The 23,143-nt window shown below is 44.2% G+C and overlaps 1 protein-coding gene across 1 annotated transcript in view; it reads right to left on the bottom strand.

Annotated features, from left to right (window-relative positions):
- EPHA3 (EPH receptor A3) overlaps positions 1-23,143 on the bottom strand; it is a 357,009-nt gene that overhangs the window by 27,818 nt on the left and 306,048 nt on the right. Inside the window, exons 11-12 of the mRNA XM_084843389.1 lie at positions 20,955-21,140; positions 1,675-1,736 (exon numbers count right to left, since the gene is read on the bottom strand). Coding sequence (XP_084699515.1) covers positions 1,675-1,736; positions 20,955-21,140 — 248 coding nt within the window. The remainder of the gene's footprint in view (positions 1-1,674; positions 1,737-20,954; positions 21,141-23,143) is intronic.

The following is a 23,143-nucleotide window of genomic DNA, read 5'->3' as shown; positions in this document are numbered from 1 at the left end:
CACAGGCCAGGTTTCAACCCCTTCCCCACCACTCTTCATTTATTTCCTTGCCACTCTTGTGTTGGTGTAATGGTGCACCAGAGACATTTTTCAGTGTCAGAAGGGGGAGAGGAAGAGAAATATCCCATCCTTCCTCCATTCCACCACTTCTGAAGCAGCACCATGTCAGGCAGATGGATGGAAGGTAGGAGGTAGACAGGAGGGTGATGGGAAAGGGGATTGGAAGCACCAAATGGGATGTGTGTGGAAAAGGAACAAAATCCTTTCACACTACCGAACACTGGTGGTGTGACAGGGTGCTATTTAGGCTCAGAATTCTCAGTATTAGTAAAATTGCTCTCCCCACCACCCTCCAGAGCCTGATATCAAGCCTAGTGGGATGGGAAATTCTCCTCATCACTGCTTTTAGCAGTTGTGTAATAAATAACCCATGCCATTAGTGTGATATACACAAGTAATAGATTGGGTAGGGGAAGTGATAGTTGCTGAATTTCATTTGGAGAAGCTTTTTGGCAAGCCCAAATACAAAAGGGGTGGGCCAAAAATATACGGGCGCGAGGCCAGGGGACGAGGGTTTGGCGTTTGGCCATTGGGGGAACCCTGGAAGGGCCGGATTTCACCTCAAGGAGAAATAGATTTGGCCTGCGGTTTTGCCTCTCCTGTTCTAGGGGACAGTCATGCTACTACTTGTTACCCCTCTCTCTCTTTTTTAAGCAATCTGGATAAATCTCAGCTGACTTTTTTGCTTATGCTAGATTCAGTTGATGGTGTGCTATAAATAAATAACAATAGCGGTAATAATAGAGTAGTACCACAACTTCTTTTCTATACCCTCTGCACCTTAGACCTAGCGATCTATTCTTCATATGTGACCAATGGGCCTTGGGCACACACACACAGTCTACTGAGACTGTAGGAAAAAAGAGAGAAAGTTTGCATTTTTCATTCTACTATCACCCAGTCTTCTTGGATTAGGACTTTCTGTAGGAGTCATATGTAAATTAAGCCAGGAGCAGCATAGCATCACTATTATAAGAAAAATAGTGCTAAGGTCTTTTTGGCACCAAGCAAATACTTTTCTGTTCTCCCAGGCCTTTTAACACCATCTCAACACTTCCAGTATTTGTTAAATATTGCTTTTAATACTATAGCCCCCAATTTTAATATGTATGCAATGAAATAGGTATGTTCAAATCTATGTAGCCACATTTCTTTCTTTCTTTTGTTGATATCTTACAATAAAAAATAAGTAAAAAATATTATAGCCTCCATTTTTATGGTGGTTGGGATATGACTGGCCTTTTAAATTATTTCTGCTCTCTGTGATCAGTCTACATGATTGTAACTAGCCTTTGCATTTTCTCTGTTTTAGTTCTGGCTTTTATTTTGTTGGATTTTTACTGCCTATTTTTATTCTATTTTATGTTTTAATTCTTTTAAATTGTTCAATTGTAGATTTCCCAGAGAACCTACATCATTGGGTGACTAACAAATATAATCAATTAATAATTAAAATAAGAAACACACAATTAAATAAACAATGAAATTCCATCAGAAGTGCTGAAAGTTCAAGCAGGGTCCAGGGCTGATTATGATACCAAATGCACAACATTGTTTTGTGAGACATACACAGCAGAGACACGGTTATCACCATGTTATCAACAAGGTACTTACTCTCAGAAAGCTATCCAAAGAGCCATTTTCCATATATTCAGTAACAATCATGACAGGTTTGCCTGCAAATAAATTAAATATGAACAGTCAGTCCCATATAGACACAGGTGTAACTCCTGAAAAGTCAATCAAACTCAAAAAGTAAGTTATACAAAATGGAGATAAATGTATTATAGTAGAACTATTGGTAATATGTTCAGAGAATGCTATCTCATGTTAAAAGTTTCATTAACACAGAAGATGGGCATGAATGAACAGTAATAGTTGGTTGGCTATATTTAGTGCATGAGTGGGCACATTGGCTTGTGGGATCTACTTTGTTTTTACTAGAACCCTGAGATCCACCAGCTGGAACCACCAGATGCAAAAGACAAACACTTGAGTTCAGGAATTTCTTTTGAGTACTAGAACTAAATGGACTTCAGTCTTTCCACACACGTATCCATTCTTAGTTACCCCAAGATCTCTTTACTTCAGTAGTATAATTTTAGGTGGGGAGAGGGATCATTTTATTGCTGCTACTCTTAAACAATTATGAGTCAGAAATCTATGCTGAACTACTGTAATACTGTCAGTGATAGAATATTAGGTTAACATGAGCAACATGATCTGAGGCAGCACAACAGCTCTGACTTTCTATTATAGCAAAGCTAAATGTAATCTCCCTAGACTTTAGGTACCTAGGAGGCAGGTACAATATTACCACTTCAGAGGTGCATTAGGTAAAATGACTCTTTAGTAGGTAATGACTCTTCAGTCACAACTGATTCATCAGAATCTATTTTATCCTTGATCCCAAGGGATCAGAGTAAATTTCAGCAGCTATTAACAGATAAAGCAACATTTGTCACTTAGGGAGCGATCTTATTGTTTACGCCCTCGATGTGTGTAAGCCTCTGAACTCAGAGGCTAACAAGCATCCAGTGCAGAGCAGGAGGAGCAGTGGAGATTATAGCTGCCTCCACACTCCTCCCGCTTTTCATTTTTGCTAGTCAGGCTTTTTTGCCTGTGTAGCTGGGGCACTTTGGAGGGGGAGGAATGGAGCCTGGAGAGGCCTCGGGATAACTCATATCCCAGCCTCTCCAGTCCCCTCCCCTCCCTGCCCATCGGAATGCCCCTGCTACCCCCTCTCCAAGGTCAAATTCCTGACCTCAGAAAAAAGGAGCCAGTGCGGTTCTTTCCATGCTGGCTGTGAGGGGAAGAGGGCAGAGTGTGGATTCCTTCCTCCAAAGTTGGAGCGCTATATCCGACTCCGGATCTGGGAATCTGAAGTATCCTATGCCCCCCCCCCAGATGCTGTCTAAGGGCTAAAGGATTACTCTCCCCATTGCTTATAGCCCCACACCTTACTCCTGAACACACTTTTACTTGAAAGCAAGTTGTTATGTATTTGTGGGGGGGGGTACTAGGGCTTAGTTATTGTTTTGAACCTTGGCAGCTCCTGCAGAGTTGGGAGTAGCAGCAGTGAGTGGAGCTTCTGCTAAGTTCTGAAGTTCTGTGTGTGATAAATAAAGAACAGTTGTTTTTGAGGCCTGCGGAGACTTTCAGTCATTCCTTCTACCTATACAACACAAGTCCTGTTGATTTCAATAGAATGTGCCTCTAGTTAAGTATGCTTAGGATCACATAATGGGCCACAAAGGCAAAGGCTACAGGAATATTTAACTGTATATGATAATATACAATAAAAATTCAAATGCTAAGACAGGGATGCAGAACCTGTGGCCCAGGGGAAACACTTGGTCTACCTGGGGTCCCAATCTGATCCTCCAGGGTTCCCCAGATGAAGACGCTCCCTTTCCCCCAACCACTTGTTCTTTGGTGGCTTTCCAGCATTTGTGCAGTTGTGCTGTCAACCCCGCCCCCAGCTCTTAAAATAAGCTAAAATATGCTGGTATTGGGGGTATGTTGGCCACACCTCTTTTGCCTTTGCCCCCACCCACTTTTGCCTTTGGCACCGCCCACCACAGGGATGTGACCTGTGAGAGCTTCTCCAAAATTGAATCCTCTCCTCAGGCTGAAAGAGGTTCCGCACCCCTGTGCATGTATGGCAAATAGTGCTGTGCCAAAAATGTCTCCCACATTTTTTGCTACAATTCTTATTTGATTTGATAGAAGAGAAATTGCTTTCAAGAAGAAATTCAATAATAAAGAAATTTCAGAGAAATTCTCATGGGTTGGGTCTGGGTTTCTTGGGCTTGCCTTACTTAGGAGGTGGCCACGGAATGAGCCCAAGTGTCTTGTTATAAACCGTCCTGAATGAGGCAGAACTAGGGATGGTGGAGAATTCCGCCACGGATTTCAGTGAGGCCAAATGCACTGGCATTCGGCCCCCCGAAATCCGTGGTGGAACGGCCTGCCCCCTGCCCCCCCGCGGATTCCCCCCGGGATGAGGTTTACCTGGGGTGGATGTTCTGGACGGCGGCGGCTCCGGCGGCTGGTCTTTCGACTGGCTGCCGCGGCCGCCATTTGCATCCTGGTCTTTGCCGTGATAGGCTACGTTAGTATTTCCGTAGCCTATCACGGCAAGCCAAGCAAAAAACAACAACAACAACAGTGTACGCAAATGGCGGTGGCTACTGCAGCCGCCATTTGCGTTCCCCATTTTTCGCCGTTTTAGTCTAAGTAAATATTTACATCCCCTTCATGGAAGAATTGATGCTTTCGAACTGTGGTGCTGGAGAAGACTCTTACGAGTCCCCTGGACTGCAAGGAGGTCCAATCAGTCCATCCTAAAGGAAATCAACCCTGAGTGCTCATTGGAAGGACAAATAATGAAGCTGAAGCTCCAATATTTTGGCCACCTAATGCGAAGAGAAAACTCCCTGGAAAAGACCCTGATGCTGGGAAAGACTGAAGGCAAAAGGAGAAGGGGACGGCAGAGGATGAGATGGCTAGATAGCATCACGGATGCAATGAATATGAACTTGAGCACGCTCCGGGAGAGAGCGCAGGACAGGAAGGCCTGGCGTGCTATGGTCCATGGGGTCACGAAGAGTCGGACACGACTGAACGACTGAACAACAACAACAACATGGATCACTGCCTTGTTGTGGCGAAGGGGCTTGCGTAACTCAGTGAAGCCATAAGCTATGCCGTGCAGGGCCACCCAAGACGGACAAGTCATGGCAGAGAGTTCTGACAAAATGTGGTCCACTGGAGAAGGAAATGGCAACCCACTCCAGTATTCTTGCCAAGAAAACCCCATGGAACGTATCACAAGGCTAAAAGATATGACGCCGGAAGATGAGCCCCTCAGGTCGGAAGGTGTCCAATATGCTACTGGGGAAGAGCAGAGGGTATTTCCAAGTAGCGCCAGAAAGAGTGAAGCGGCTGGGCCAAAGCCGAAAGGACACTCAGCTGTGGATGTGTCTGGTGGTGAAAAGAAAATCCGATGCTGTAAAGAACAATATTGTTTAGGAACCTGGAATGTCAGATCAATGAATCAAGGTAAGCTGGAGGTGGTCAAACGTGAGATGGCAAGATTGAACATCGACATCTTGGGAATCAGCGAACTAAAATGGACAGGCATGGGTGAATTTAATTCAGGTGACCATCATATCTACTATTGTGGGCAAGAATCCCTTAGAAGAAATGGAGTAGCACTCATAGTCAACAAAAGGGTGGGAAAAGCAGTACTGGGGTACAATCTTAAAAATGATAGAATGATCTCAGTACGACTCCAAGGCAAACCATTCAACATCACAGTAATTCAAGTCTATGCTCCAACCACTGAGGCCGAAGAAGCTGAGGTTGATCGGTTCTATGAAGACCTCCAACACCTTCTAGAACTAACACCAAAAAAAGATGTCCTCTTCATCATAGGGGACTGGAATGCTAAAGTAGGAAGTCAAGAAATCACCAGGATAACAGGCAGGCATGGCCTTGGTGTACAAAATGAAGCAGGACAAAAGCTAATAGAGTTTTGCCAAGAGAACATGCTGATCATAGCAAACACTCTTTTCCAACAGCACAAGAGGCGACTCTACACATGGACGTCACCAGATGGTCAATATCGAAATCAGATTGATTATGTCCTTTGCAGCCAAAGATGGAGAAGCTCCATACAGGCAGTAAAAACAAGACCTGGAGCTGACTGTGGCTCAGATCATGAGCTGCTTCTTGCAAAATTTCGGCTGAAATTGAAGAACGTCGGGAAAACCACTAAACCGTTCAGGTATGACCTAAATCATATCCCTTATGAATATACAGTGGAGGTGAGGAATAGATTTAAGGGATTAGACCTGATAGACAGAGTGCCTGAGGAACTATGGACGGGGGTCCGTAACATTGTTCAGGAGGCAGCAACTCAATCCATCCCAAAGAAAAAGAAATGCAAGAAAGCCAAGTGGCTGTCTGAGGAGGCTTTACAAGTAGCTCACGAAAGAAGGGAAGCGAAAAGCAAGGGAGAAAGGGGAAGATATACCCAACTGAATGCAGTTCCAGAGAATAGCAAGGAGAGACAAGAAGGCCTTCTTAAATGAACAATGCAAAGAAATCGAGGAAAACAACAGAATGGGAAAGACTAGAGATCTCTTCAAGAAAATTGGAGATCTCAAGGGAACGTTTTGTGCAAAGACGGGCATGATAAAGGACAAAGAAGGCAGGGACCTAACAGAAGCAGATGAGATTAAGAAGAGGTGGCAAGAATACACAGAAGAACTATACAGGAAAGATCTGAATGTCCCTGAAAGCCATGATAGTGCGGTCACTGAACTTGAGCCGGACATCCTCGAGAGTGAAGTCAAGTGGGCCTTAGGAAGCATTAGTAACAACAAAGCTAGCGGAGATGACAGTATTCCAGCTGAGCTATTTAAAATCCTAAAAGATGATGCTGTTAAAGTGCTGCATTCAATATGCCAACAAATCTGGAACACTCAACAGTGGCCGCAAGACTGGAAAAGGTCAGTTTACATTCCAATTCCAAAGAAGGGCAACGCCAAAGAGTGTTCAAACTACCGCACCATTGCGCTCATTTCACATGCCAGCAAGGTGATGCTCAAAATCCTACAAGCTAGGCTTCAGCAGTATGCGAACCGAGAACTACCGGAAGTACAAGCTGGGTTTAGAAGAGGCAGAGGAACTAGAGATCAAATCGCCAACATTCCCTGCATCATGGAGAAAGCAAGAGAATTCCAGAAAAACGTCTATTTCTGCTTCATTGACTACGCTAAAGCCTTTGATTGTGTGGATCACAACAAACTGTGGCAAATTCTTAAAGTGATGGGAGTACCAGACCACCTTACCTGTCTCCTGAGAAACCTGTACGAGGGTCAAGAAGCAACAGTAAGAACCAGACATGGAACAACCGAGTGGTTCAAAATTGGGAAAGGAGTACGACAAGGCTGCATATTGTCACCCTGCTTATTTAACTTATATGCAGAGTACATCATGAGAAATGCCGGGTTGGATGAATCACAGGTCAGAATTAAGATTGCCGGGAGAATTATCAACAACCTCCGATATGCAGACGATACCACCCTAATGGCAGAAAGCGAAGAGGATCTCAAGAGCCTCTTGTTGAGGGTGAAAGAGGAGAGTGCAAAAGCTGGTTTGAAACTCAACATTAAAAAAACGAAGATCATGGCATCTGGTCCCATCATTTCCTGGCATATAGAAGGGGAAGAAATGGCAGCAGTGACAGATTTTACTTTCTTGGGCTCCAAGATCACCGCAGACGGTGACTGTAGCCATGAAATTAAAAGACGCTTGCTCCTTGGGAGGAAAGCTACGGCCAACCTAGACAGCATAGTAAGAAGCAGAGACATCACCTTGCCGACAAAGGTCCGTCTAATCAAAGCTATGGTTTTCCCAGTAGTAATGTATGGCTGTGAGAGCTGGACTATAAGGAAGGCTGAGCGCCGAAGAATTGATGCTTTTGAACTGTGGTGCTGGAGAAGACTCTTACGAGTCCCCTGGACTGCAAGGAGGTCAAATCAGTCCATCCTAAAGGAAATCAACCCTGAGTGCTCATTGGAAGGACAGATAATGAAGCTGAAGCTCCAATATTTTGGCCACCTAATGCGAAGAGAAAACTCCCTGGAAAAGACCCTGATGCTGGGAAAGACTGAAGGCAAAAGCAGAAGGGGACGGCAGAGGATGAGATGGCTAGATAGCATCACGGATGCAATGAATATGAACTTGAGCATGCTCCGGGAGAGAGCGCAGGACAGGAAGGCCTGGCGTGCTATGGTGCATGGGGTCACGAAGAGTCGGACACGACTGAACGACTGAACAACAACAACAAAATATTTACATAGGCTATTATGGTGAAAAAAAGGGGAACGCAAATAGCATAGTGGGCGCTATTTGCATTCCTTTTTTTTCTGTTAGCCTACATAAATATTTACGTAAGCTATTACGGCGAAAAAAAAAGGAACGCAAATAGCGCCCACTACACTATTTGCATTCCCCTTTTTTTCGCCGTAATAGCCTATGTAAATATTTATGTAAGCTAAAAGGGCGAAAAATAGGGAATGCAAATGGCGGCCGCTGTAGCTGCCGCCATTTGCGTATGCTTTTTTTTTTCTTTTTCCTCCAGCCGTGATAGGCTACGTAAATACTTACATAGTCTATCACAGCAGCCTGGCTGGATGCAAATGGTGGCCACTACGGCGGCCGCCATTTGCATCCGCAGCAGCCCGTCCGTGGCCAGAACTCTGGCCGCGGACGGGTCTGGCCGGCTGCTCTGCGGAGCTGCTGCGGAGCGGAGCCGGCTGGGCAGGATTCCGGGGGGGAGGACCGGATCGCCTCCCCCCTGTCAAGGATTCTGGAGGGAGGGACGGAGCACCTCCCCCTACCACGAATCAATTCCTTGAAAAGGTAAGTGACTTTCATACATCCCTAGGCAGAACAATGGAAGCCTCTTTCATGGGGGAAGAAACCTTTCAGGAAATTGGAGGGCAGATTTTGGCGGGGCACTAACTCCACCTCATCCCTGGAGCTGGACACAATACTGCCCCCCCACACCTGTGGTGGATGCAAACTGGGGTCCAGGCCTGCCAAGACAGTTGATGCTGTCGTAGCACGAAACCCCCCAAAACCATTACCAAAAAAAGAAAGAAGCTGTGCTACAAGCCCTGCAAATGGGGAGCCTTACTGGGGAGAAACTGTGGAGAATTTCTCCTCCCCCTGGAGAAATTCAGCGAAACTGTCTCCAAAGTTTCTCTGCCCACAAATAAGGTGGAGAATTTCAAGAGGCCATTTGTGCACAACTCTAAACATTGCTCATCATTCATTATACATTCCTCCTTGCTTGTTGTGGTCTGAAAGTTCCAATTCACTGCCAACATATTACCACCAAGTCAAGAAGAAAATGTCCATCTGTGATCCGGTGGCTCAATCACTAAGATATACCTCATAATGATGGTGGGGAAAAAAGGTTCTGGATGTGTAAGCACATGGGTGTATCATCCAGCTTCTCTATGAATGATCAGAGGTGTTAAATACTTCAGGAATAGAATGTCGTACCCAATAACTGAACAGCCTTTCCACTGCCTAAAGGCAATTGGACACAGTTCTTTCCTTTGCCCTTTGTGGAGAAACACTGCCAGGCATATGCTCCAGTGAATCTTTACAAAGTTCAGTCTTTCCAATCTTTCTGGTCAGGTCTGACATGAGTTATGGCCTGGGAATCAGCCCCCCCACCCCCAATAATCCACTTAGCAACTGCTTTAACCCCTTAGGGATCATGCTCCTCTTCACCACTGCTTTCACTTCATAATCAATACATACATCGGAATATAGTAGAATATTCATTTAGTTAATTATTAATAATCACATTACAGTTGCAAATAATTCATCAGGTTACAGAATCATGTGCTTCACCACTATTTTGGTGGTGATCTGTACAATTTCCACTTTATAAATGACTCCAGGGCTATTTAGCCCAAGGGATCCCTATTGACCCCCTTCATGGATCACTGCCTTGTTGTGGCGAAGGGGCTTGCGTAACTCAGTGAAGCCATAAGCTATGCCATGCAGGGCTACCCAAGACGGACAGGTCATGGCAGAGAGTTCTGACAAAATGTGGTCCACTGGAGAAGGAAATGGCAACCGACTCCAGTATTCTTGCCAAGAAAACCCCATGGAACGTATCACAAGGCTAAAAGAGATGACGCCGGAAGATGAGCCCCTCAGGTCGGAAGGTGTCCAATATACTACTGGGAAAGAGCAGAGGGTATTTCCAAGTAGCGCCAGAAAGAGTGAAGCGGCTGTGCCAAAGCTGAAAGGACACTCAGCTGTGGATGTGTCTGGTGGTGAAAAGAAAATCTGATGCTGTAAAGAACAATATTGTTTAGGAACCTGGAATGTTAGATCAATGAATCAAGGTAAGCTGGAGGTGGTCAAACATGAGATGGCAAGATTGAACATCAACATCTTGGGAATCAACGAACTAAAATGGACAGGAATGGGCGAATTTAATTCAGGTGACCATCATATCTACTATTGTGGGCAAGAATCCCTTAGAAGAAATGGAGTAGCACTCATAGTCAACAAAAGGGTGGGAAAAGCAGTACTGGGGTACAATCTCAAAAATGATAGAATGATCTCAGTATGAATCCAAGGCAAACCATTCAACATCACAGTAATTCAAGTCTATGCCCCAGCCACTGATGCCGAAGAAGCTGAAGTTGATCGGTTCTATGAAGACCTCCAACACCTTCTAGAACTAACACCAAAAAAAGATGTCCTCTTCATCATAGGGGACTGGAATGCTAAAGTAGGAAGTCAAGAAATCACCGGGATAACAGGCAGGCATGGCCTTGGTGTACAAAATGAAGCAGGACAAAAGCTAATAGAGTTTTGCCAAGAGAACACACTGATCATAGCAAACACTCTTTTCCAACAGCACAAGAGGTGACTCTACACATGGACATCACCAGATGGTCAATATCGAAATCAGATTGATTATGTCCTTTGCAGCCAAAGATGGAGAAGCTCCACACAGTCAGTAAAAACAAGACCTGGAGCTGACTGTGGCTCAGATCATGAGCTGCTTCTTGCAAAATTTCGGCTGAAATTGAAGAACGTAGGGAAAACCACTAAACCATTCAGGTATGACCTAAATCATATCCCTGATGAATATACAGTGGAGGTGAGGAATAGATTTAAGGGATTAGACCTGATAGACAGAGTGCCTGAGGAACTATGGACGGAGGTTCGTAACATTGTTCAGGAGGCAGCAACAAAATCCATCCCAAAGAAAAAGAAATGCAAGAAAGCCAAGTGGCTGTCTGATGAGGCTTTACAAGTAGCTGAGGAAAGAAGGGAAGCGAAAAGCAAGGGAGAAAGGGGAAGATATACCCAACTGAATGCAGAGTTTCAGAGAATAGCAAGGAGAGACAAGAAGGCCTTCTTAAATGAACAATGAAAAGAAATCGAGGAAAACAACAGAATGGGAAAGACTAGAGATCTCTTCAAGAAAATCGGAGATCTCAAGGGAACGTTTTGTGCAAAGACGGGCATGATAAAGGACAAAGAAGGCAGGGACCTAACAGAAGCAGATGAGATTAAGAAGAGGTGGAAAGAATACACAGAAGAACTATACAGGAAAGATCTTAATGTCCTTGATAGCCATGATAGTGCGGTCACTGAACTTGAGCCAGACATCCTAGAGCGTGAAGTCAAGTGGGCCTTAGGAAGCATTAGTAACAACAAAGCTAGCGGAGATGACAGTCTTCCAGCTGAGTGACTGAACAACAACAACAATCCCTATTGACACATGGGTATAGTCAAATGACTGATTTATACGTTGTCGTGTGCATTATATGCCACACAACCAAAAGTATATTTAGCACCTTTCAGACATCCTCTTGTGTTATTTAAGCCATGTAGTGCCATATTCCATGTTAATATTCTCTGGATAAATATCATGTTTTATGACAAGAATTAAAATTAGAGTCAACGCTTCCAGAAAACAGAGCTCATCTTTCTTTCGTCGTACCATCATGAACAATTTTCATAATACTGTTCCCCTCCCACAAAGATTAATTCACTATATTTTATCCCAATGAAAGTAATAGATGGCTTCAGATCTTGGAGGGGATTATTCTGCAGGTTTACAGAATAATCTGCAGGCTCACCAGCAATCCTGTTTGCAACATAACTAAATGGCAAAGGTACTCTATGCATACCATTATGAACTGAATTCTAAGCAACCCTAAAAGCTATTTTGCTGGGAACCCATATAGAGTCTCTAACAGAAAACACAGCTGGTGAGTGCCATTGTATTCCAAACTGGGCCACTATGAATCAGAAGGGAGATAACTACATGCCCAGAGAAATTACAAGGTTTGCAGAGTATTAAAAATCATTAGGGGAAAAAAACCCAATGCTCTCCCCCGAAATCCCCGAAAGTCCATTGAGCTCTGAACATGCTCAGTAGCTTTAGAGTGTTGTCTGTCAACTGGAAAAGGAAAATGGAAAACTGAGGGGAGGGAAAAGTGGAATGACTTGACCTTGAGCTCCTTACAGCTTTTAGTATCCAGAAGAAGGCATGACTGGCTGGAAAGAAACACAAAACAGAAGCCCTCCCGTGAAGATAAATTGCAACATTTTGTTTCACATCCCAATTGTACAAACTCAGATTGTTCAGTGCCTATCAGTTTGAAAGAGAAACAGAACAACCCAAGACTAAGGTAGTGGCTTCTGCATTCTCAGATGATAACCTAGGTACACAGAAGTATGTAGGTATGTGAATTAAAAGAAAATTACATTAAAAATAAAGAACACTGAACAGCCTGACATTAACCTGTGAGCTTAGAGCGTTGATGCCAGTTCAGAAATGGCACTCATCACTTGAGTTTGCTATCAGAGAGAGACAGATCAAAAAGATACACACATAGACCGGCTTTGCATGTAATGGCAAATCCTCATGGGTGCATTTCCTTATGGGGCTTGCCGTTTTGCATTTTACAAATTCAAGCTGTGGCGGGGACGCATTGCAGCTTGTTATGTGTGAACCCGGCGAGACTGGGTTGTTGGGGTGGTTAACAAGTCACCCAGAATCCATGGCCTGTTTTAGGGTTTCAGGGAAATTCTCATTACACGTGAACAAGAGACAAGAGCGAAAAAGGAATCCAATACCGCAGTCCTATTCCCAGTTATCTGATAAGGGCTTACATCTGGGTGGACTTGCATACAATTATGCTGGAAAAGACCAGAGGTCAGACAGATCCTAGCCCTGTTCAAGTGTTAATTTCACTCATGCAATTAGAATTGCTTGAGGGAGAATACGAATGAAGGCGGTAGACCTGCCTGACTCTGCCACCATCCTTGATGCCCTCCATGAGTCGGAGGGAAACTGTCTGCAGCAGGGAGACTGCTCTACCCATGTAGGCTCCCCAACAAGTGATTCAGAATCCTAGAAAATTGGGGTTCTAAATTGTGTGGGGGCCTACATGAGTAGTGCAGCCTCCCTGCTGCAGACAGTCACCCTCCAAGTCATGGACGGTGGTAGGACCACAATGGGGTGGGGTGGGGGGCGAGCTAGCACACTCTTCCCCAACTTTCCCTCTTTGCATGTGAGATTTTGAACACCCGAATAGAGTTTGTGTGAGTCTATCAAGGGAGTCTATGGCTTGGACTGGTTTGAGACATGAAATATTTGTGTGTCAGTTGAAAAGTAAAAAAAGAAAAGAAAAAAAGGAGCACAGAGGAAGAAAAGGAATAGACCTGTTCAAGCCCCTAACAGCAAGTATCTTGGGGGTGGGATTAGAGTTGGGAGGATGACTTTTCCATCTCCAGAAGTGCTTCCGACCCCCACCCACCATATAGCTATAAAATAGCCAGGATTAAATAATTTAGCACAGCCTTCCTCAACCTGGTGCCCCCAGAAGTTTTGGATTAAAACTCTCAGTTTATGTCACCATTGGCCATGCTGGCTGGGGCTGGTGGGTGTTAAAGTCCACAAACATCTGGAGGGCACCAGGCTGGAGAAGACAGATCCAGCACTATCTAGCACAGTAGGGGGAAACCTAGTAGGAGAATTCCTTCCCACTTCTGAAAGCCACCCCCCTCCGTAATCCTGAGAAGCCTGAACAGCACAATCGGGCTCCTATTTCACATTCGTGACTGGACCTATCACAAGAGTGCTCCTTTTGGGGAACAGGGAAAAATGGCAGGGGCCGCAGCTCAGTAGCAGAGCACGTGGTTTGCATACTGAAAGTCCCAGGTTCGATCCCCGCCATCTCCAGGACCAGGTAGGGCTGGAAAACTCCTGTCTGAAAGCCCAGACAGCCTCTGCCAGTCAGAGAACACTGGGCTAGATGGACCAATGGCCTGACTCAGTATAAGGTGGCCTCTTATGTCCCTATGGCAGCATTTTATTCCCGGTCACATTTGTCGTAGTATGCTTTAAAACTCTCAGTCAAAAAACAAAACAAAACAAAAACAAGTGGAGTGATGCTTATTTGATGAGTTCGTGCAATAACGCAGTTGAGAACACTGTATCTTACTCATAGTAAAAGCTGCTTGTTTACAATCTGATTGTTGCTTCTTGCTTGCCACATTATTAATGTGGCAGGAGTGTAAAATTAGTAAAGAAGGAAAAGCCGTTTGAAGTACTGAACACAAATTTCCTGTCTTATTTATCTTGTTCTGAACACAGATTTTTTTTTCTTTTTAACTAAAGTTGAGCTGGAAATGTATGTGCAATCAGAAACATATGCTCCAAAAGAAAGGCTTCATATTTTAAAAGAAACATTCTATGTTCATTTATCAAAACGCAGCCATTTACATGATAACAACTTGTGTCAACAGTGTTTCTAAAATTTATTACACTAAAATGCTACAAATTGCTGTAAATTATTAGTAAACCAAGCAGAACATATGTGTTGGCTATTAGGACTGCTGCCTATAGAGCACCCTGGAGACCAGTGTGGAAGGAAAGTTCAGCATAGAAACAAATATGAAACAGGGGAATAATTCAGTGTTGGAAGAATGGACTGAGGTCTTATTTAGCCTCTGTACCTTATCACATCTCTAGTGAGTAATAATAAGCTACAGTACCCCTAAACAGTATGTGTGCCTCTGGATTCATGTACGGTCTCTTACAGACATTTGCCATGCAAGTCCTTAAGATTTAGCCCATAAGATCCAATCAGCATGAATAGTCAGTTCATTTGTAAGAGCCATCCATCAAAATTTGGTTTGCCACTTACGGGTCCCAGGGCCTATTTATCATATGTTTTATATATATTGGAAGGTCTGCTTGGCAAACTCCTCTCAAAAAGAACACCCATGGATAATATACATTTTTTTCTATTTCCTTGAAACTTGTTCAGTCTACCTTTAAGTACTACATAAATGCCAGTAAAATAAAATTCAAAAGCACTGGAGAATTTGTCATTATAGTATAACAATGCAGAAAGAAAAATATACTTAGCTTTTGCAATTTCAGTGATAATGCAAAATATATTTTTGATTTGCCCATTCAAAAATGATGAGAACACTTGTAGTAAAAGTGTCAACAGCAGCAAAAAGGATTTACTTTTGTCTACAGAATATCTCCTATTATTCCTTGTTCTAAACAAGCCTATCTCCTAATGCACTTAAGTAGTTTGTGACTGTAAAACACCAGGCTGTGATTAGTTGACCTGTCCTGATCTCATGGAATGCTCACAAATGTAACTGCTGAAGGAATCCGTGAATAAGAAGACGACTGCAAAATATTCAAATGACATGTCAGTTTCGCTGAAGGAAAAATCTTCCTGTACTCTACTAACGAGATGAGTGAGCTATATGTGTAGGTAGAAAGGCTAAGGGCTAGAAATCTAAGTAGGTAGAAGTCCAAGGAGTTTAGAAAGCTAAATGAGAGAGGCTCCAGAGGCTTGCATCACTTAAGAAAGGGAACAAATGATGCTGTGGGCTGAGAAACAGAAACCTGAGTAAGTGATAGAGAAAGGAGAGGGAGAAAGATAGGCAGATAAAACTTGAGGGATGTTTACACAGCATGTATAATCAACATGAATGAGTGCGGAAGAAGGATCCCCACTGACTCCACACATGGGGCTGGATCCAAATTTAGTCATACTTAGAACAGACCCATTGAAATCAGTGGACCTTAAGTTAGTCATCTCTAAATTGTCCCATTGTTTTCAATGGATCTACTCTAAGTATGACTAAATCTGGATTCAACCCATTGATTGGCCATGCTACAACTTGTACATGTGCAGGCAACTTGTACTCCGTATACAACATCAGGGACCTGCCAAAAATACATCGATCCTCTTATACATTCATTGTTCATGGCCATGTTGTGTGAACAGTGCCAGAGAGTGGAGGCAGAAGTGGACAATTAAAAGGGCAGGGGAGGTAGGAAAAGACAACACAGGGCCCAAGAACAAGAGAAGTTATAAATTATTGGGAAGAAAGGAAAGAGACAAAAATGCTGCATAGACAGACAGAGTGCTGGCTGTAGGAATGTACGAAGGTCACTTACCTTTTCGCAGCTTGGCTTCGCGGTGGGGGGGAGGCGCTTCGCTTCTCCCCCTGAAGTTCAGGCCAGGGGGGGGGAGGCTTCCCACCTTGCCCAGCCGAAATTCAGGCCGGGGGGGAGGCTTCCCGCCTCGCCCGGCCAAAATTCAGGCCAGGGAGAAGCGCCCCGTCTCCCCGGCCACGAAACAAAAAGTAAAAAATAAAAGACCCCGTGATAGGCTACGTGACGATTTACGTAGCCTATCACGGCTAGATTTCCAAAGTCAGCCATGATAGGCTACGTAAATCGTCACGTAGCCTATCACGGGTGACTTTGGGGGAAAAAAAAGCACGTACGCAAATGGTGGCGGCCCATGGGCGCCGCCATTTGCGTTCCTTATTTTGGCACGTCTTAGTCTACGTAAACATTTACGTAAACTAAGACGGCGAAAATAAGGGGAACGCAAATAGCATAGCGTCTATGCTATTTGCGTTCCCCTTATTTTCGCCGTCTTAGTCTACGTAAATGTTTACGTAGACTAAGACGTGTCAAAATAAGGAACGCAAATGGTGGCGCCCATGGGCGCCACCATTTGCATACACGTGTGTTTTTTTCCCTTTTAAATCAGCCGTGATAGGCTACGTAAAGATTTACGTAGCCTATCACGGCTGACTGCAGGGATGCAAACGGCGGCGGCTATGGCTGCCACCATTTGCGGACCCGGCCGGCCAAGATTTGGGGGGAGGAAGGACGGAGCGCCTCCCCCCCGGCCAGAATTTCGGGGGGGAGGGACGGAGCGCCTCCCCCCTGGCCAGAATTTCAGGGGGGAGGGACGGAGCGCCTCCCCCCCACCTCGAATCAATTCCGCAAAACGGTAAGTGACTTTCTTAAGTTATATCCCTAGTCAGAAGGGGCTGTGTGTTAGCCTTAGTAGCAATGACAAACTCGCCAAAGGAATATAGAAACAAAGCAAAGGTATACAAGAAACAACTGGGTGAACTGGGCCTGCTACAACAACTCAATAAGAAAATATAATTACATTGACAAGAATGTACATTCAAATGTAAAGTTCTTCCAATATTTTACATCAGTTACACCATTCATCAGAAGTGATGAGTATGAGACTAAAAAAGAAAAGAAAAAGTTCTTAGCACCTCTAGTGAAAACACCCTATCTGGATAGGGTAGGTTATAACTCTAATAAGTAATACCTTTTTGCATTTCAGGTTTTTAAAAATTATGTTACATTACCGTCCACATGGTGATAGCAATATCTATAAGGGACCCAATTTCCTGCTATAAACTGGTTAACAGTATTTTTGGTCATTTACTAGCTAAGAACGTATCTTTTCCATACTCCTGCTTTCAGTTGTTAATAAGCCTTTTAAAGTACATATAGAGACCCATGGAAGAAATAAAAAATAAGCTATTACACAGGCCAAGCATTACCACATGATTTTTTAAAAAATGCTGCCTGATTGTGGCTATTCAAATATTTGCCAGATGCTGACACCATGAGGTAATGTGCAGTATGGTTTTGTAAGTTCATCTAGAATGCCTGCAGCCAGAATGCCTGCAGCTGTTTAAGAGCAAATCAATTTCAACACAGAATCCAATATTTTCTCATCTTGAATGACAACAGTAAAGCACTCTGATCGTTATCACCACAGGAGGTTGTATAGTGTGCAGAATTCTTGAACACTGCGAAGTCTAGAAGAGATTTATAGCAGGACTAGTAGTTCCTTTAATATATAGTTGACTATTCCAAAACTTTAGAGATGGTAGCACATTTTCTTGGATATAAAATATTGCCTCCACATTAAACAACTGGCAAATGTTGTCGTGTTCAGGAATCATTGCTAATTATGAGCACTGCATGAGCAACACCAGCATGTTCACAGCTCAAAGTCTAAGAGTGTTGTCCGGCAGTGCAACGTCAAGTCCTCTGTGCCTAGTGTTGACCAACAGGTCTGAAGTTGTAGAGGGCTGGACAGCCTAGGAACTCAGGGCACAATCCTATACATGTTTAGGCAGAAAACAGTCCTACAACTCCCAGCAGTCCCCAGCCAGCCATGCTGGCTGGGGTTTGTAGGATTTATTTATTTATTTTTGTCTAAACATGCATAGGGTTGTGCCCTAAGTGGATCTGGGATATCTTAGGAATTGCATTTTCACAAGCCATTTAAATATTGCCAATGGGCCATGGGCTTTCAAATTACACCTAGTGGGTGCTGTAAGTTGGCTGAGACGTTTCCAAGCATTTCAATGAAAAGCCATTGGCCACGTTGAACCACATTGAACAACTTGCTTCAAAGACAGATCTTTGTTGTTGTTGCACATTAGGCAAAATCTGGCCTTCTCGTGACAGTATCAGACATGTCTAGCAGCAGGCCTAAGAGGAGGGTTTTAAGGGGGGCCTAACCAGATATGTCTGCTGTGATGATGTATTCTGTCTTCTACACAACATATACCTGTAGTTTGAAAGCAGCAAGACTGAAATATATCTGAAAGATATGCATCACTCTTCATGATGCTTATCATCCAAAGTGGTTTCTTTAAGTCAGGGGTGACAAATCTCTTTCATCCTGAGGGCTAAATTCAGTTTGGAGAAGCTCTTGGGGCTGCTTTCCTGTGGAAGGTATGTCTGAAGGCAAAAAGGGTGGGGCCAAATGCCAGCATATTTTAGTCTGAAGCACTTATTGCCAATAACAAAGCCTTAGGAGAGGCTTTTCAACATTTTAGAATGGGAAAAAAAACTGCAAAAGAAGGGATGTGGCCATCTGGGGAACTCTGGAGGGCTGGATTGGGACCTCAGCTGAGCTGGATTTGGCCCACAGGCCTTAGGTTTAACACCCCCGCTTGAAATACTCAGTGAACGCTCATCTCTTCATCTTTCACTTAAAACAATTGCTGGCTCTTCTGAAGGAAGTCTGAATCAGCCCCCCCATCAGTAGCCACGGATGTAGACAAAACACACTCAACTGGCGGGTTAAGAACAGACCTTTACTGGAGATATAACAAATTTATATCTCAAGTAGGGATGGCGGAGAATTTCTCCACGAATCTTCGGGAGGCCGAGTGCCGACGCATTCGGCCCCCCGAAAGTGCTGGGGAAATTCTCCGCCGGCCCCCCGCGCCCCCGGGATGGGACTTACCTTCGGCAAATGTCCCTCTTGGCAGCGGGTCCCGGCGGCGTTTCGGCGGCGGCTGGTCTCCTGACCGGCAGCCGCCGCCATTACAAAATAAAGAAGTACAGTAAAAAAAAAAACACACCCGTGATAGGCTACGTGACGATTTACGTAGCCTATCACGGCTAGATTTCCAAAGTCAGCCATGATAGGCTACGTAAATCGTCACGTAGCCTATCACGGGTGACTTTGGGGAAAAGAAAAAAGCGCCTATGCAAATGGCGGCGCCCCATGGGCGCCGCCATTTGCGTTCCTTATTTTGGCACGTCTAGTTTACGTAAAGATTTATGTAGACTACGGCAAAAATAAGGGAACGCTATTTGTGTTGCCCTTATTTTCGCCATCGTCTACGTTAATCTTTACGTACACTAGACGTGCCAAAATAAGGAACGCAAATGGTGGTGCCCATGGGCTGCCGCCATTTGCGTACGCACTTTTTTTTTTCCCCAAAGTCACCCGTGATAGGCTACATGACGATTTACGTAGCCTATCACGGCTGACTTTGGAAATCTAGCCGTGATAGGCTACGCAAATCGTTACGTAGCCTATCATGGGTGTGTGTGTTTGTTTTTTACTTTTTTTTTCACGGCCGGGGAGACGGGGCGCTCCTCCCCAGCCTGAATTTCGCCGGTGAGGGATGGGGCGTCTCCCCTCCCAGCCTGAATTTTGGCCGGGTGAGGCGGGGCGCCTCCCCCCCTCGCCTGAACTTTGGGGGGAGAACCAAAGCGCCTCCCCCCCACCGCGAAGCAAGCAGCAGGACAAGGTAAGTCCCTTTCGTCCATTCTCAAGGTAAGTTAGGGATGGCAGAGAATTCCGCCACGGATCACAGTGAGGCCGAATGCCAGTGCATTCGGCCCCCTGAACTCAGTGGCGGAACGGCCTGCTCCCCCGCGGATCCCCCCGAGGAAGAGACTCACCTGGGGTGGATCTTCCATGCGGTGGCGGCTTCGGCTGGTCTTCCGACCGGCTGCCGCTGCCGCCATTTCCACTCTTGTAAAAAAAGAAATAGAAAAAGAAAGACATGATAGGCTACATAAAGATTTACGTAGCCTATCATGATTAGGTTTTAAAAAAAACACACAACGTGATAGGCTACGTAAATCTTTACGTAGCCTATCATGGCTGGGTGGGTTGAAAAAAAAACAAAAACGCGTACGCAAATGGCGGCGGCTGTAGCCGCCGCCATTTGCGTACGCGTTTTTTTTTTTTACCCAGAGCCCTCCGCAGCTGGAAATCTGGCTGCGGACGGCTCTGGCCTGGCCGGGCCTGGCTGGCTGCTCCGCAGAGCTGCCATGGAGCACAGCCGGCCGCAGAGGATTCTGGGGGGGAGGAACGGAGCGCCTCCCCCCCTGGTGAGGATTCCGGGGGGAGGGACGGAACGCCTCCCCCCCCACCATCAATATAATCCGCGAACAGGTAAGTGAGTTTCGTACATCCCTAAGGTAAGTTGGCTGAGGTCAGCATCACTTGCAAAAGGAAGAAGGAAGAAGATAGGAAAGCAGAGGGAGGAGACAAGGAAAAGGCAGGATGACCTCCCAGAGATTCCCCTCCCACCTCACTCGGGTACATATTAACCCTTCAAGTTCAGGTTAAGTGACTCATGGCCCTAGTCCCCCCAACACCGAATGCCCTTTCAAATGAACTATTCTAAATAAAGTCTATTTAAGTTCTTACTTTTAGTGACAACTCCTTCCAATCGAATGATGTTGGGATGATCAAACTGTCCCATGATGCTTGCCTCTCCTAGGAAATCTCTTCTCTGCTTCTCCGTGTAACCAACCTTTAGCGTTTTGATGGCTACTGAAATTTCCTTTTTAGAAGGAAGTTTTAGGCGACCGCTGCAGACTTCTCCAAACTCACCTGTCAATAAAGGCAAAATATATGAGAAATCTTGAGTTTTTAGTTCCAACCAGAGTGCATGACAAAAGATTTAGAAAACTGTACCTTCGGTCTATATGCTGCACATTGTGCATTTCTATTCCAACGGTAATGACATAGACTTAAGCAGGTCTATTCTGGGATAACCCTGAAATGTTCATATTGCTCAGTTTCTCCATAACAAAACTACTGGTAATGACAACTACCTTCCTTTTAACAGATGCCCTATTCAGGCATTCATGAGAATGGCTGCTTGGAAAATCTGGCATTGCTGTGGAATGCTACCCTAGCCCTATTCAGGCATTTGAGAGAACATGCAATGGTTTAGTGTGTACTGGGATGGGGCTACAGATGCTGGCCATACCCTCTACATCTCTGTGCATGCTGGTCCCACCTCCATCCCCACTCAGTTCAGACCTTACCATGTTGAACTGTGTTGATAAAGAAGAGTCCCAAATTGTGCGGAGAGTTCTACTTATGTTCAAGCATGGCAAGGTCTGAAACAAGGGGGTGGGGCCGACACACATGGATATGTAGGGGCGGGACCAGGATGTGCGGCCCCATCCCAGTACACACTGAGTCCTTGCATGTTTTCTCAAATGCCTGAATAAGGCTAGAGTACCATTCCACAGCAATGCCATATTTTTCAAGCAGCCAATGCAGTATGGCTGTTTATGAGGTTTTGTGAAACTTTTATTTCACAAGTATTATGCCAAATATCATTATGCAAGAGATAAATAAAATTATTTGACAAGTATTTTCATAATTTAACTTATTGTGAATTGATATTCATGTGTTAAAGGGCTCACAAAATCTGGGCTGACAGTTGAAGGAAGTGAGATCTTTCTATTATCAAAACAATAGTTGTCAGTGCTTGCATAGTTTTCTTATATTAAGTCACCACTGTGGTTTCTTTTTAGGAATCAAATCTAGAAGAAAAGATCAGTCATTCTTCACACATCTTTACATCCCTGAATAGTCTTCAGAGACTGGAAGCAGTGACATCAGATGAGATTTCTCTTGCATTGTCTGCTGTAAATAACTATACATAACTAATTTAGGTGCAAAGGTCAAGAAGAACATGTGCCATATGACAGAATGACAATTTTTCATCTTGATAAATGCACAGAACCAACAATTTCAAAAGCCAGTGTTTCCACAAGCCACCAATAATCTCTCTGTTACTGACATTACTAAAATGTGCTAACATGGGATGGCATTAAAATTGAATGGAACAGCATAGCAGAAGGAAATATTTTCATGTGTATTGCACATTGCATTGTGTTATATTTTCAGTTGTAGGTCAAAAGGCCATTCTTTCTGTCTAGAAAGGTGTTCTGCGGTTTTGTTTTTTGCATGTTTTTAACTGACAATTTAGAGAAGCTAACATGCATTGAAGGAAAAGGAAATACACAGGCTGAAACAAGAATTCCTACAAATAAAAATCTAACCTCTGCAAGAGACCACGTCTGCCAGCATGCTTTACTCAAGGCAAACAGCACTTCTATTCAAATATTACCATTAGGTCGATACTGTTAGGACACCCTGAGAGTAGAAAATCAAAGCACAACATTGGAGGGGTAAAAAAATCCACTTTGCAATAAAACATGTGAAGGCTTGGTGTTATATTTTTTTTAATCTCTTTTCCCCCGTAATGTACCTTACTGGTTTTAACAGCTATAAGCTGCTAGTCTGTTATACTTACCATTGTATTAAAGCCAGAGGAGTTTTTACTTATGTTCAAGCAAACTTGACTGTTAAACTTAGGAATTCTTTGCCTGAGAACACAGAAGCATCCACTGGTTTTGATGTCTGATTTTCAGGAAGAAAGGGCTATATTCTTCCTTCTGTTATATCCTTTTGCAGAAAATAAATGGCGCTGATAAATAAAAGCATGACCCAAGCTATTACTTTTGTTGACATTTCATGGCGCCCATTGCCTTGATTTTCAGATGTGCTCTACACTCACAATGCTCACTGGAGAC

Source organism: Heloderma suspectum, chromosome 3 (assembly GCF_057233095.1).
Source record: "Heloderma suspectum isolate Gila_16-S chromosome 3, 16-S_ref, whole genome shotgun sequence".
Taxonomy (NCBI): Eukaryota; Metazoa; Chordata; class Lepidosauria; order Squamata; family Helodermatidae; genus Heloderma; species Heloderma suspectum.
The sequence above is the reverse complement of the archived record's forward strand: the minus strand, read 5'-3'. Positions and strand labels throughout refer to the sequence as shown.